The 15,041-nt window shown below is 51.5% G+C and overlaps 2 protein-coding genes and 1 non-coding gene across 4 annotated transcripts; 1 reads left to right on the top strand and 2 right to left on the bottom strand.

Annotated features, from left to right (window-relative positions):
• Window positions 1-768: 768 nt before the first annotated feature.
• Window positions 769-3,927, bottom strand: LOC139791056 (zinc finger protein CKR1-like). 2 transcript variants are annotated; one of them, XM_071732847.1, is made up of 2 exons: window positions 3,760-3,927; window positions 769-2,400 (listed from the first exon to the last, which is right to left on the bottom strand). In XM_071732847.1, the coding sequence occupies exons 1-2, from the start codon at window positions 3,845-3,847 to the stop codon at window positions 1,067-1,069; spliced, it is 1,422 nt and encodes a 473-aa protein (XP_071588948.1). In that variant the 5' UTR covers window positions 3,848-3,927; the 3' UTR covers window positions 769-1,066. The 2 variants fall into 2 exon arrangements, with proteins under 2 accessions (XP_071588948.1, XP_071588947.1); XM_071732846.1 differs by having other exon boundaries at window positions 769-2,403; window positions 3,760-3,926.
• Window positions 3,928-5,236: 1,309 nt separating this feature from the next.
• On the top strand, window positions 5,237-5,308 carry TRNAE-CUC (transfer RNA glutamic acid (anticodon CUC)). Its single transcript has one exon. It is a non-coding gene; the product is annotated as a tRNA-Glu (tRNA).
• Window positions 5,309-5,603: 295 nt separating this feature from the next.
• On the bottom strand, window positions 5,604-7,304 carry LOC139791057 (uncharacterized). The gene is made up of 2 exons (XM_071732848.1): window positions 7,296-7,304; window positions 5,604-6,938 (listed from the first exon to the last, which is right to left on the bottom strand). Exons 1-2 carry the CDS (start codon window positions 7,302-7,304, stop codon window positions 5,604-5,606), a joined length of 1,344 nt encoding a protein of 447 aa, XP_071588949.1.
• Window positions 7,305-15,041: the final 7,737 nt, after the last annotated feature.

Below are 15,041 nucleotides of genomic sequence, written 5' to 3'. Positions count from 1 at the left end.
GGTCCTTCAAGGTTCTTCAACCCATCCCATCCATCATGAGGATGGAGAACTTGGTCCTCCAGGCTTCCTCAACCCTTCCCATCCCTCATGATGATGGAGGAGAAGTTGGTCCTTCAAGGTTCCTCAACCCATCCCATCCCTCATGATGATGGTGGAGAAGTTGGTCCTTCAAGGTTCTTCAACCCATCCCATCCATCATGAGGATGGAGAACTTGGTCCTCCAGGCTTCCTCACCCCTTCCCATCCCTCATGAGGATGGAGAACTTGGTCCTTCTGATCTCTTGATGGAGAAGTTGGTCCTTCAAGGTTCCTCAACCCATCCCATCCATCATGGTGGTGAAGGTCTTGGTCTTTCAAGGTTCCTCAACCCATCCCATCCATCATGGTGGTGAAGGTCTTGGTCCTTCAAGGTTCCTCAACCCTTCCCATCCCTCATGAGGATGGAGAACTTGGTCCTTCTGATCTCTTGATGGAGAACTTGGTCCTTCAAGGTTCCTCACCCCTTCCCATCCATCATGAGGATGGAGAACTTGGTCCTCCAGGCTTCCTCAACCCTTCCCATCCCTCATGAGGATGGAGAACTTGGTCCTTCTGATCTCTTGATGGAGAACTTGGTCCTTCAAGGTTCCTCACCCCTTCCCATCCCTCATGATGATGGTGGAGAAGTTGGTCCTTCAAGGTTCCTCACCCCTTCCCATCCCTCATGAGGATGGAGAACTTGGTCCTTCTGATCTCTTGATGGAGAACTTGGTCCTTCAAGGTTCCTCAACCCTTCCCATCCCTCATGATGACGGAGGAGAAGTTGGGTCCTCCAGGCTTCCTCAACCCATCCCATCCCTCATGATGATGGAGGAGAAGTTGGTCCTTCAAGGTTCCTCACCCCTTCCCATCCCTCATGATGATGGAGGACAAGTTGGGTCCTCCAGGCTTCCTCACCCCTTCCCATCCCTCATGAGGATGGAGAACTTGGTCCTTCTGATCTCTTGATGGAGAAGTTGGTCCTTCAAGGTTCCTCACCCCATCCCATCCATCATGAGGATGGAGAAGTTGGGTCCTCCAGGCTTCCTCACTGCTGCAAGCTCTGGGTGCCCTCAGCACCTTCTCCCCCTTTCACCAACCCTTGGAGAGGGAGAGGAACGGGGGAGGGAGCAGTTTTGGGGAGGTGGCTCCTCCGATGTTTGGCCAGGTGAGAACTTTGGCTGAAGGCTTCGCCGCACTCGGGGCAGCCGTAGGGTTTCTCCCCGGTGTGGACGCGGCGGTGCCGCTCCAGGTGGGAGGCCCAGGCGAAGCTCTTCCCGCAGTCCTCACAGGAGTAACTTTTTTGGGCCGCGTGGCCCCTCCGGTGGGCGAGGAAGGAGGGGACCTCCCCGAAACGTTTCCCACAATCCCCGCACTTGTAGGGCCGCTCGGGGGAGTGGGTTTTGCGGTGTTGGAGCAGATGAGCTTTTTGGGCGAACCGTTCCCCGCAGCTGCCGCAGGGGAAGGGCCGTTCCCCGGTGTGGACCCGCCGGTGCCGCTCCAGGTGGGAGGCCCAAACGAACCCCTTCCCGCAGTCGACGCAACGATGGGCGAGCTCGCGGCGGCGACCGCGCCGGTGCCGCGCCGAGGCCGGGCCGCCCCGCGAGAGCTTCCCGCGGTCGCCGCGCCGCGCCGCCTTCTTCCCCGAGTGGGTCCTCCGGTGCCGAACCAAGTCGGAATTTTGGCAAAAAGTCTTCCCGCAAGCTGGGCAACGGTGGGGTCGGTCCCCGCCGTGGCTCCGGCGATGTTTGGTGAGGTGAGAACCTTGGCTGAAGGTTTCGCCGCATTCCGGGCAAGCGTAGGGTTTCTCTCCGGTGTGGACGCGGCGGTGGCGTTGGAGGTGGGAGGCCCAAAGGAAGCTTTTCCCGCACTCTCGGCACTCGTGGGGTTTCTCGGCCCCGCGGCCTCGCCCGGGACCCGCCAGCTCGGCCGCGCCGGCGAAAGGTTCGCCGCGGCGGTCGCGGCGGTGGGGTCGGACGCCGGCGTGGGTCCGGCGGTGTTGGAGAAGGTGAGAACTTTGGCTGTAGGTTTCTCCACATTCCGGGCATCCGAAGGGCCGTTCTCCGGTATGGACTCTCCGGTGCCGTTCCAAGTGGGAGGCCCAAGGGAAAGTTTTGCCACAATCGGGGCAACCAAAAGGCCGTTCCCGCGGTGGCCTCTTGGGGTCTGAGCCTCCCGTGGCTTTGGTTGGGATGGATTTAGGGTTTGGGGTGGGATTGGGAATTTTAGGGATTTCCGGGATGGGCGCGGCTCTGTCCGGGCGTTTGGTTTTCCGGCGGTTGGAACCCAAAGGTTTTTCCGTCTCCGGGCGAGGGGAGGGTTGAGGTTCCGGTTCCTCCGTTTCTCCTCCCTCGGTTGCTTTGGCCCTCAGCATCCCCTTGGCTGCTGCAAAAATGGGGAAAAAAGGGAAAAAAATGGGAAAAAAAGGGAAAAAAATGGGAAGGGGGAGGCTCCGGGCTCGGGGGGTTGGAAATCAGAATTCCCGGAAAAACTTCAGAAAGGGGGAGAAACAGTGGGAAAACTGGGCCCAGTTTGAACTGGGAATAAGAGGGGGATGATCCCAGTTTGAGGTTGGAATGGAGGGGAGATGATCCCAGTTTGAACTGGGAATATGGGGGAGCTGGTCCCAGTTTGAACTGGGAATAGGAGGGAGCTGATCCCAGTTTGAGGTTGGAATGGAGGGGAGCTGATCCCAGTTTGAACTGGGAATAGGAGGGGGCTGATCCCAGTTTGAGGTTGGAATGGAGGGGAGCTGATCCCAGTTTGAACTGGGAATATGGGGGGACTGATCCCAGTTTGAACTGGGAATTTGAGGGAGCTGATCCCAGTTTGAACTGGGAATAAGAGGGGGCTGGTCCCAGTTTGAGGTTGGGATGGAGGGGAGCTGATCCCAGTTTGAACTGGGAATAGGAGGGAGATGATCCCAGTTTGGGGTTGGAATGGAGGGGAGTTGATCCCAGTTTGAACTGGGGATATGGGGGGACTGGTCCCAGTTTGAATTGGGAATAGGAGGGAGCTGATCCCAGTTTGAGGTTGGAATGGAGGGGAGTTGATCCCAGTTTGAACTGGGAATAGGAGGGAGCTGATCCCAGTTTGAGGTTGGAATGGAGGGGAGTTGATCCCAGTTTGAACTGGGGATATGGGGGGACTGACCCAGTTGGAACTGGGAATAGGAGGGAGCTGGTCCCAGTTTGAACTGGGAATAGGAGGGAGCTGATCCCAGTTTGAGGTTGGAATGGAGGGGAGATGATCCCAGTTTGAACTGGGAATAGGAGGGAGCTGATCCCAGTTTGAACTGGGAATATGAGGGGGCTGATCCCAGTTTGAGGTTGGAATGGAGGGGAGTTGATCCCAGTTGGAACTGGGAATAGGAGGGAGCTGATCCCAGTTTGAACTGGGAATATGAGGGAGGTGATCCCAGTGTGAACTGGGAATATGGGGGGACTGATCCAGTTTGAACTGGGAATATGGGGGAGCTGATCCCAGTTTGAACTGGGAATAGGAGGGAGCTGATCCCAGTTTGAGGTTGGAATGGAGGGGAGCTGCTCCCAGTTTGAACTGGGAATAAAAAATGAGGACGAATGAGTGAAACCCGAAAAATTTAACGGAATGGGCTGAGATTTGGGGGAATTCCCTTCAACCCCTGCTTGGATTCTTCCTCCCCTTCCTTCCCACCCCTTTCCCAGAAACTGGGAAGGGGAAAAAAGAAGGAAATCGGAATTTTTTTCCCCATTTTCTTACCGAGGGCCATCAGGGTTTCGTAGCTCTCCTGCATCACGTCCCGGTACAGAGCTTTTTGCCGAGGCTCCAGCACCACCCACGGCTCCATCACCGGAGCAAAAACCTCTGGAAAATTCAGATTTTTCCTTCCCTTCTTCCAAAACTTCCCTGGGGGCCGCAAGGAAAACCGAAATTCCATTAAAACGGGAAAAAAATCCCCCTAAACTCCACGGGGAAGGTTTGGGATGGGTGTGTGTCAAAAAATCCTATTTTTCTCCCCGTTTTCCCCGTCCCACCCTTTTCCCTCCAGCATCCCAGTTGGTGCCTTCGGGAGTCGCCATTGGCCAAATTTTTTGGGAATTCCTCCTCATTCCCTGGAATTTCCCACTCAGGCTTCCCCCTTGGCCTAAAAAATTTTTCCCAGAAGGGGGAAAAAAAAAAAAAATCTTCCTCAAGCTGAGACTCCAAGGATGAGGATCCCTAAAATCCCCCTGAAATTCCCTCATTTTTTTAATTTTTTTTTTTTTTTTTTCCACCTTCCCAACGCCGCCGCGCGATGGAGGAATCGGATTCGCTCCCGAAACCCAAACCGATATCCCGGGAAAATGGGGGGGGAAAAATTTAAATAAATAATAATTTCAATAATAATTTAAATAAATAATAAATAATTTAAATAATAATTTAAAAAGCTCCTTGGAAGCAACGATCCCCCAGAACCCTCTAGAGGGAAACCCAAAGCTTCCCCATTCCCAATCCCAACTCTTCCCGATGTTCCCAAGACCCCGATTTTTTTTTTTTCCCGTTTTTCCCGGTGGTTTCGGAGAGCCCTGACTCCTTGGCATGGACCTTTTCAAGATTCCCATCAGGAAAAAGGGATAAAAGAAGGAAAAATTTGGGATGGAGGAGAGGAAGGGGGAAAAGGGATGGGAAAAAGGGGAGGGCAAGGAAGAAATTCGCTTTTCCCACCGGAAAAAAAAGGCCCCAAATCCTTGGGTTTTTTTTTTTTTTTTTTGATTTCGGGACAAAATGGGTTGATTCCCACTTGGAAAAAAAAAAAATTGGGGAAAAAAAAAAAAAAAAAAGAGAGGGAAGGGAAAAAATCTCCACTTACCAACCGATGAAAACCCCAAAAAAAACCCCAAGGAAACCCCAAATCCATGGGGGGAGGGAAAAGACCCGGAATTCACATCGGAAAAAAAAACCGGAAGAATGGGGAATCGGCCCGAAATCCTGCCCGGAATGCTGGGAAGAAGGAGTTAACCCCTTCCTCCCCACCTCCAAGGAGGAGGCGGAGTTTCTGCAGCTTCCCCCATTTCCTGGGATCCTGGAAGTGATCCCAAGGGAGAAGAAGGATTTCTGGGAAGTCCTTGGTGTTCTCCAAAGGGAGGAAAAGGCCCTGGATGTGCAGAGCAGAACCCTAGGAAGTCATTAATGCACTGGGAGGTCAGAACTCTGCCAAAAGCCCGTGGATTATCACCGAACAACCAATGACATCACTTCCCTGGTGGTCTAGTGGTCAGGATTCGGCGCTCTCACCGCCGCGGCCCGGGTTCGATTCCCGGTCAGGGAAAGAATTTTTTTTTTCTTCCCCCAATCCCAAAATTCTTATTTTTAGCTCTGACGACACCAAGAAGAGTTGGTTTGGTTTTTGTTTTTTTTTTTTTTTGGTTTGCTTTTTTTGCAATAAATCCAACCTCCCTCCCCACCTTTAAGATCAGCCAATCCCAGCTTCCGAGCTCCTGCCACCAGCCCCACCCAACATGGCCCAACCTGGGCCATGGGCTCAGCACCCTCATCGGGAAGAATTTCCTCCTCGAGTCCAACCCAAATCTTTCCCCTTCCAGTTTGAAACCCTTCCCTTGGTCCTACCACTCCAGGCCCTTCTCCAAAGGCCCTTCCCAGCTTTCCTGGAGCTCCTCCAGGTGCTGGAGGTGCCTGAAGGGACTTTGGGGTCTTGGAGGAACCTCCTGGAGGGATCTGAAGGGACTTTGGGGACTTGGAGGAACCTCCTGGAGGTGCCTGAAGGGACTTTGGGGTCTTGGGGGTACCTGAAGGGACTTTGGGGTCTTGGGGGTACCTGAAGGGACTTTGGGGTCTTGGAGGTATCTGGAGGGACTTTGGGGACTTGGAGGAACCTCCTGGAGGTACCTGAAGGGACTTTGGGGACTTGGAGGAACCTCCTGGAGGTACCTGAAGGGACTTTGGGGTCTTGGAGGTACCTGAAGGGACTTTGGGGTCTTGGAGGAACCTCCTGGAGGGATCTGAAGGGACTTTGGGGTCTTGGAGGAACCTGAAGGGACTTTGGGGACTTGGAGGAACCTCCTGGAGGGATCTGAAGGAACTTTGGGGTCTTGGAGGAACCTGAAGGGACTTTGGGGACTTGGTGGAACCTCCTGGAGGTGCCTGGAGGGACTTTGGGGACTTGGAGGAACCTCCTGGAGGAACCTGAAGGGACTTTGGGGTCTTGGAGGTGCCTGAAGGGACTTTGGGGTCTTGGAGGTACCTGAAGGGACTTTGGGGACTTGGAGGAACCTCCTGGAGGTGCCTGAAGGGACTTTGGGGTCTTGGAGGTACCTGAAGGGACTTTGGGGACTTGGAGGAACCTCCTGGAGGTGCCTGAAGGGACTTTGGGGACTTGGAGGTACCTGAAGGGACTTTGGGGACTTGGAGGAACCTCCTGGAGGTACCTGAAGGGACTTTGGGGACTTGGAGGAACCTCCTGGAGGTGCCTGAAGGGACTTTGGGGTCTTGGAGGAATCTGAAGGGACTCTGGGGACTTGGAGGAACCTCCTGGAGGTGCCTGAAGGGACTTTGGGGTCTTGGAGGGACCTGAAGGGACTTTGGGGTCTTGGAGGAACCTCCTGGAGGGATCTGAAGGGACTTTGGGGACTTGGAGGAATCTGAAGGGACTTTGGGGTCTTGGAGGAACCTCCTGGAGGTGCCTGGAGGGACTTTGGGGACTTGGAGGAACCTCCTGGAGGGATCTGAAGGGACTTTGGGGTCTTGGAGGAACCTCCTGGTGGGATCTGAAGGGACTTTGGGGACTTGGAGGAACCTGAAGGGACTTTGGGGACTTGGAGGAACCTCCTGGAGGGATCTGAAGGGACTTTGGGGTCTTGGAGGTGCCTGAAGGGACTTTGGGGTCTTGGAGGAACCTCCTGGAGGAACCTGAAGGGACTTTGGGGTCTTGGAGGAGCTTCCTGGAGGGATCTGAAGGGACTTTGGGGACTTGGAGGAAACTGAAGGGACTTTGGGGTCTTGGAGGAACCTCCTGGAGGGATCTGAAGGGACTTTGGGGTCTTGGAGGAACCTCCTGGAGGTGCCTGAAGGGACTTTGGGGTCTTGGAGGTGCCTGAAGGGACTCTGGGGTCTTGGAGGAACCTCCTGGTGGGATCTGAAGGGACTTTGGGGACTTGGAGGAACCTCCTGGAGGGATCTGAAGGGACTTTAGGGATTGGAAGGTGCTCTAAGGTCTCCCCAGAGCCTTCTCCAGGTTGAACACCCCCCCCTCAAGTCCCAGCTGAGGAGCAGTGCAGGTCCTTGGGGTCCCTCTTGACCAGGACCATCCCTGGTGGTTCCCATTCTCCTGCTGGTTGCCTGCAAGGTTCGAAACCTTCCGTGACCTTCAGAGTCTCCTTGGGACCTGGTGACTTCGTTAATGAATCCTCCCAGCTACACCCTGGGGTTTTCCCTCCTGGTGCTGACACCCGGGGCTCATTTGCATCTGCCCAAGGCCTCAGCTCCCACGCTCCATTCAGGGCCCTCCTTATCCCTTTGGATCAGATCCAGAACTTCTGTAAATCCCCCTTATCCCTTTGGATCACATCCAGAACCCTTGTAAATCCCCCTTATCCCTTTGGATCTTATCCAGGACCCCTGGAGATTCTTCACCTCCCTTTGAGCCACATCCAGAACTTCTGTAAATCCTCCTTATCCCTTTGGATCTTATCCAGGACCCCTGGAGATTCTTCACCTCCCTTTGGATCACATCCAGAACTTCTGTAAATCCTCCTTATCCCTTTGGATCATACCCAGGACCCCTGGAGATCCTCCTCCTCCCTTTGGATCACATCCAGAACTTCTGTAAATCCCCCTTATCCCTTTGGATCATACCCAGGACCCCTGGAGATTCTTCACCTCCCTTTGAGCCACATCCAGAACTTCTGTAAATCCTCCAAATCCCTTTGGATCTTATCCAGGACCCCTGGAGATTCTTCACCTCCCTTTGGATCACATCCAGAACTTCTGTAAATCCCCCTTATCCCTTTGGATCTTATCCAGGACCCCTGGAGATTCTTCACCTCCCTTTGAGCCACATCCAGAACTTCTGTAAATCCTCCTTATCCCTTTGGATCTTATCCAGGACCCCTGGAGATTCTTCACCTCCCTTTGAGCCACATCCAGAACTTCTATAAATCCCCCTTATCCCTTCGGATCTTATCCAGGACCCCTGGAGATCCTCCTCCTCCTCCCTTTGGATCACATCCAGAACTTCTGTAAATCCTCCTTATCCCTTTGGATCTTATCCAGGACCCCTGGAAATTCTTCACCTCCCTTTGAGCATCAAAGATGCAGTTGAGGGCCTCCACCAACCCCTGGGGCTGGAGGACCAAACTGTGGCCACTTCTTCCTCCCCTTTATGCATTTGTTGTTCCTGCCTCTTCTCTTCTCTTCTCTTCTCTTCTCTTCCTTTTCTTCTCTCCTCTCCTCTCCTCTCCTCTCCTCTCCTCTCCTCTCCTCTCCTCTCCTCTCCTCTCCTCTCCTCCTCTCCTCTCCTCTCCTCTCCTCTCCTCTCCTCTCCTCTCCTCTCCTCTCCTCTCTCTCCTCTCCTCTCCTCTCCTCTCCTCTCCTCTCTTCTCCTCTCCTCTCCTCTCCTCTTCTCTTCTCTCCTCTTTATTCTTCTCCATCTCCTTCTCCTTCCCCTTTTTGTCCTTTTTTCCTTCTCCTCCTCCTTCTCCTTTTCTCCTCCTTCTCCTTCTCCCTCTCCTTCTCCTTTTCTGATTCTCCTCCTTTTCTCCTTCTCCTTCTTCTCCTTCTCCTTTTCTCCTCCTTTTCTCCTTCTCCTCATTTTCTCCTTCTCATTCTCCTTCTCCTTTTTGTCCTTTTTTCCTTCTCCCTCTCCTTCTCCCTCTCCCTCTCCCTCTCCTTCTCCTTCTCCTTCTCCTTCTCCTTCTCCTTCTCCTTCTCCTTCTCCTTCTCCTTTTTGTCCTTTTTGTCCTTTTTGTCCTTTTTTCCTTCTCCTTCTCCCTCTCCTTCTCCCTCTCCTTCTCCCTCTCCCTCTCCCTCTCCCTCTCCCTCTCCCTCTCCTTCTCCTTCTCCTTCTCCTTCTCCCTCTCCCTCTCCTTCTCCTTCTCCTTCTCCTTCTCCTTCTTCTCCTTCATTCTCCCTCTCCTCTTTTTTCTCCTTCTCCTTCTCCTTCTTCTTCTCCTTCTTCTCTCTCTTCTCCTCCTTCTCCTCCTTCATTCTCCCTCTCCTCTTTTTCCTCCTTCTCCTTCTCCTTCTCCTCCTCCTTCTCCTTCTCCTCCTTCATTCTCCCTCTCCTCTTTTTCCTCCTTCTCCTCCTTTTTCTCCTTCTCCTTCCCCCTCTCCCTCCATCCCCCCCTCACCAGCTGCCTCACTTGGGTGTTGATCCCTCTCCATTGTCCTTTTGGGAAGCTTCGTGTCACCAGGGGTGGGGAGGAGGGAACGCGGTTTCCCGGCGTCTTCCGAGGAAGCAGCGGGAAGATGGGAGGAGCAACTTTTGCAACCTGGAGGCTTTGTTCTCAGACAATCAACCCCTTTGTCATCTGGGAGATGATCTCCAAGCAACTTGTTCCAACATGTGTCCTAATCCTGGACGGATTAATCCCAATTGTTCTCCTAAAGCTTCTCCTGGCCCGGGGAACACGTATCCCGCTGGCTTCTTCTTCTGCTTCTTCTCCTTCTTCTTCTTCTTCTTCGTGTCATCCCTCAATCTCTTCTCCAAGGTTGCTTCGCCCAAAAACCATGACACAGGGGTGCTTGGGGTGTCACCAAAGCAGAGGGAAAAAAGCCACCAGGGAGCAGGAAAACAGTGGTCATCACCAAATTAAAAAAAAAAAAAAATTAAATAAATCACACCCAAAACCCAGGTTGTGCTCCAAAGGGAGGAGGAGGAGGATCTCCAGGGGTCCTGGGTATGATCCAAAGGGATAAGGAGGATTTACAGAAGTTCTGGATGTGGCTCAAAGGGAGGTGAAGAATTTCCAGGGGTCCTGGATATGATCCAAAGGGATAAGGAGGATTTACAGAAGTTCTGGATGTGATCCAAAGGGAGGTGAAGAGTCTCCAGGGGTCCTGGGTATGATCCAAAGGGATAAGGGGGAATTAGAAAAGTTCTGGATGTGATCCAAAGGGAGGTGAAGAATTTCCAGGGGTCCTTGATATGATCCAAAGGGATTTGGAGGATTTACAGAAGTTCTGGATGTGATCCAAAGGGAGGTGAAGAATCTCCAGGGGTCCCGGGTATGATCCAAAGGGATAAGGAGGATTTAGAAAAGTTCTGGATGTGATCCAAAGGGAGGTGAAGAATTTCCAGGGGTCCTGGATAAGATCCAAAGGGATAAGGGGGATTTACAAGGGTTCTGGATGTGATCCAAAGGGAGGTGAAGAATCTCCAGGGGTCCTGGGTATGATCTGAAAGGATAAGGAGGATTTAGAAAAGTTCTGGATGTGATCCAAAGGGTGGAGGAGGATCTCCAGGGGTCCTGGATAAGATCCAAAGGGATAAGGAGGATTTACAGAAGTTCTGGATGTGGCTCAAAGGGAGGTGAAGAATCTCCAGGGGTCCTGGGTATGATCCAAAGGGATAAAGTGGATTTACAAAAGTTCTGGATGTGATCCAAAGGGAGGAGGAGGATCTCCAGGGGTCCTGGATATGGTCCAAAGGGATAAGGGGGATTTACAGAAGTTCTGGATGTGGCTCAAAGGGAGGAGGAGGATCTCCAGGGGTCCTTGATATGATCCAAAGGGATAAGGAGGATTTACAGAAGTTCTGGATGTGATCCAAAGGGAGGTGAAGAATTTCCAGGGGTCCTGGATAAGATCCAAAGGGATAAGGAGGATTTACAGAAGTTCTGGATGTGATCCAAAGGGAGGAGGAGGATCTCCAGGGGTCCTGGATAAGATCCAAAGGGATAAGGGGGAATTAGAAAAGTTCTGGATGTGGCTCAAAGGGAGGAGGAGAATCTCCAGGGGTCCTTGATATGATCCAAAGGGATAAGGGGGATTTAGAAAAGTTCTGGATGTGGCTCAAAGGGAGGTGAAGAATTTCCAAGGGTCCTGGATAAGATCCAAAGGGATAAGGGGGATTTACAAAAGTTCTGGATGTGATCCAAAGGGAGGTGAAGAATTTCCAGGGGTCCTTGATATGATCCAAAGGGATAAGGAGGATTTACAGAAGTTCTGGATGTGATCCAAAGGGAGGAGGAGGATCTCCAGGGGTCCTGGATAAGATCCAAAGGGATAAGGAGGATTTACAGAAGTTCTGGATGTGATCCAAAGGGATAAGGAGGATTTACAAGGGTTCTGGATGTGATCCAAAGAGATAAGGAGACTTTACAAAGGGTTCTGGGTGTGGTCCAAAGGGAGAAAGAATATCCCAAAAAATTTCGGGATTTTGTTGGGTTTTTTTTTTGCTGAAAAATTAAACCTTTGCCCTTTTCCAGTGTTCCAGCCGACCCACACTGGTGGGTTCTTAAATGGAGACTTTCTCCAGAACTTAAAGCTCAAGAAATCTCGTGCCACCCCTCAGTTCTTCTGGGAAGGAAGGTCCTGAGGGAAGGTCTCATGAGGAGCAAGGAGGAACCAACCCCTGGACACGAGCTGGATGCAAAGACTCAGGTCCTGATTTTGCCTTGATGGAGGAGTGAACCCCCTCAAGGTTTTTGGAAGAGTTTTTGGATGGGTGGTGCCCCCAAGGTGGGGTTAAAGCATGATGGGACCTCCTTGGTTGGCCCAGCAGCAACACTGAGAACCTGGGGTGGGGGAGGATTAAATTACCCCAGAGCTGCCTCCAGGAACAGGACCACAAGGTCTCCACCCTGGTGGAAAAACACCTCCACACCCCATCTTGGACAAGAAACCAATCCTTGGTTTCTTCTTCCTGGAAGAAACCACCCCAAAACCCCAATATCCTGGTCACAAATCCACCAGAAGTCAGAGATCCCAGAGATGGAAAAGTTGAGGCCCGGGGTTATTGGTGGCTTCAGCACTTCTCCAAAATTCTGCTTCAACTTTGAGGAGGACTCAGTGGTCCTGAAGTCCTTGAGATGGTTCCTCACAGAATGCTTGGAAGGGACCTTCAAGACCTTCAAGTCCCAAGCCCCCTGCCATGGGGTGGAACCTCCCAGCAGCCCAGGTTGCTCCAAGCCCCATCAACACTTGGGGCAGCCAGAGCTTTTGGGGACAACCTGGGCCTTCCCAGCTCTTCTTTCCTCCAGAAATCCCAACTCTCTCAATCTGTCTCCAGAAAAGGGCTTCTCCAGCCTTTGGATCATCCCCTTGGCCTCCTCTGGACTCATTTATGGCTCTAAAAAAACCTCAATATTGTTGAAAGTTGGGTGAAGGGGGCAGCCAGAGCTTTGGGGGACAACCTGGGCCTTCCCAGCTCTTCTTTCCTCCAAAAATCCCAACTCTCTCAATCTGTCTCCAGAAAAGGGCTTCTCCAGCCTTTGGATCATCCCCGTGGCCTCCTCTGGACTCAATCATCCCCTTGGCCTCCTCTGGACTCATTTATGGTTCTAAAAAAAAACCTGAATGTTGTTGAAAGTTGGGTGAAGGGGGCAGCCAGAGCTTTTGGGGACAACCTGGGCCTCTCCAGCTCTTCTTTCCTCCAAAAAACCCAACTCTCTCAACCTGTCTCCAGAAAAGGGCTTCTCCAGCCTTTGGATCATCCCCTTGGCCTCCTCTGGACTCATTTATGGTTCTAAAAAAACCTCAATATTGTTGAAAGTTGGGTGAAGGGGGCAGCCAGAGCTTTTGGGGACAACCTGGGCCTTCCCAGCTCTTCTTTCCTCCAAAAAAACCCAACTCTCTCAATCTGTCTCCAGAAAAGGGCTTCTCCAGCCTTTGGATCATCCCCTTGGCCTCCTTTGGACTCGATCATCCCCTTGGCCTCCTCTGGACTCATTTATGGTTCTAAAAAAAAAACCTGAATATTGTTGAAAGTTGGGTGAAGGGGGCAGCCAGAGCTTTTGGGGACAACCTGGGCCTTCCCAGCTCTTCTTCCCTCCAAAAATCCCAACTCTCTCAACCTGTCTCCAGAAAAGGGCTTCTCCAGCCTTTGGACCATCCCCTTGGCCTCCTCTGGACTCATTTATGGTTCTAAAAAAACCTGAATATTGTTGAAAGTTGGGTGAATGGGGCAGCCAGAGCTTTTGGGGACAACCTGGGCCTTCCCAGCTCTTCTTTCCTCCAAAAAACCCAATTCTCTCAATCTGTCTCCAGAAAAGGGCTTCTCCAGCCTTTGGATCATCCCCTTGGCCTCCTCTGGACTCATTTATGGTTCTAAAAAACCCTCAATATTGTTGAAAGTTGGGTGAAGGGGGGCAGCCAGAGCTTTTGGGGACAACCTGGGTCTTCCCAGGTTGTGTTGGGAAGCCTCCAAAAAACTTTTGGAATTTCTTTCCTCCAAAAAACCCAACTCTCTCAATCTGTCTCCAGAAAAGGGCTTCTCCAGCCTTTGGATCATCCCCTTGGCCTCCTCTGGACTCATTTATGGTTCTAAAAAAAAAAAAAACCTGAATATTGTTGAAAGTTGGGTGAAGGGGGCAGCCAGAGCTTTTGGGGACAACCTGGGCCTTCCCAGCTCTTCTTCCCTCCAGAAAACCCAACTCTCTCAATCTGTCTCCAGAAAAGGGCTTCTCCAGCCTTTGGATCATCCCCTTGGCCTCCTCTGGACTCGATCATCCCCTTGGCCTCCTCTGGACTAAATTTGGTTCTAAAAAAACCTCAATATTGTTGAAAGTTGGGTGAAGGGGGCAGCCAGAGCTTTTGGGGACAACCTGGGCCTTCCCAGCTCTTCTTTCCTCCAAAAAAACCCAACTCTCTCAATCTGTCTCCAGAAAAGGGCTTCTCCAGCCTTTGGATCATCCCCTTGGCCTCCTCTGGACTCATTTATGGTTCTAAAAAAAAAAAACACCTCAATATTGTTGAAAGAAATCACCATGAAAATTTAGTTCTACACCAGAGTTGGGGTGAAGGCACCAAAGGAGACCAAATCAAGCCCAAACTGGGCAACATTTAACTTAAAAGCCTCCAGAAGGTGAGGTGCACCTGGACGTTCCCATTTTCCTCGTTTTCCAAGGACATCTTGGATATTTGGAGGTCACCCCGGGATGCAGGTGGAACCTCAGGAGGTTTAGAAGGGTTTAATGAGGCCCATTGAGTAGGACAAGGAAATCCAAACCCCAAGCTTCGTTTTTTTTTTCCACGCTGGGAAGTTCTCAGCCCTTCCAGGAGAAGGGTGGAGTCAAGTCCTTTATTGTCTTCTCTTAATGACACTTCTTCAAATTGGGCTTCCTGGCTGATGGCCAAAAGCTGTGAGTAAAGAAAGAAGAAGAAAAACCACCCACTTTGTAGAAGAAGAAGAACAACAACCTCCTAAATTGTGGGTTCCTCTTCTCTGGCCCAATTTGCATGCAGCTGGGGTGCTCCCATTGGTTGGCCCCACCATGTTGAGGTTGGGTTCCTCGCCTTTGGTTTTTTTTCCTCTTTTTTTTTTTTTTTTTTTCTGGGGGAAGCCAGGGTATAAAATGAGAGCAAAGCTCAGCAGAGGACACCTCCTCCTGCTGGAACGATGACAAAGCTCGGTGAGTGAGTCTCCCCTGAAGCTTCACCCCTCTTGGCTGTTGGGTTTTCTTTCATCTTCATCCTTCAGGTCTCTTCTTTTCCACCCCCGTCCTCCAACATCTCCCTCTGTGTCACCTCCTGGCAGTGGAACTACAAAGCTCCTTTGGTTTTTGTTTTTTTTTTTTTATCATCTCCTGGTCACCTGAAGCTCCACTTGGCAGGGGGGTGGGCTGAAAAGTTGGGTCTTTCCTAGCAAAAAAAAAAAAAAAAACCCAAAAAAAAAGGGATTTGCCAGGAGAAAAATGACTCAGGTTCTGATTTCTAAAGCATTTTTTTTTGGTGTTTCCTTGGAAGGGAACCAGGCAGCCTCTGGGGGCAGGAAAAGAAAATGAAACTCACTCTGGAGTTCATTTGGAGATCAGAAATCAAAAAAAAAAAAACAAACCCAAAGCCAGGGTGGTTTCTCCTCAAACTTCTTTTTCCTGTGAAGTTAT

Source organism: Heliangelus exortis, unplaced genomic scaffold (genome assembly GCF_036169615.1).
Source record: "Heliangelus exortis unplaced genomic scaffold, bHelExo1.hap1 Scaffold_96, whole genome shotgun sequence".
In the NCBI taxonomy this organism is placed as follows: domain Eukaryota; kingdom Metazoa; phylum Chordata; class Aves; order Apodiformes; family Trochilidae; genus Heliangelus; species Heliangelus exortis.
The sequence above is the reverse complement of the archived record's forward strand: the minus strand, read 5'-3'. Positions and strand labels throughout refer to the sequence as shown.

Excerpts from the sequence above, each read along its gene's own strand:
- LOC139791056 (XM_071732846.1), bottom strand. The coding sequence starts at position 3,847 with ATGGAGCCGTGGGTGGTGCTGGAGCCTCGGCAAAAAGCTCTGTACCGG. Across the intron at positions 2,404-3,759 it reads CGAAACCCTGATGGCCCTCG|CAGCCAAGGGGATGCTGAGG; the intron begins GTAAGAAAATGG and ends CCATTTTTGCAG.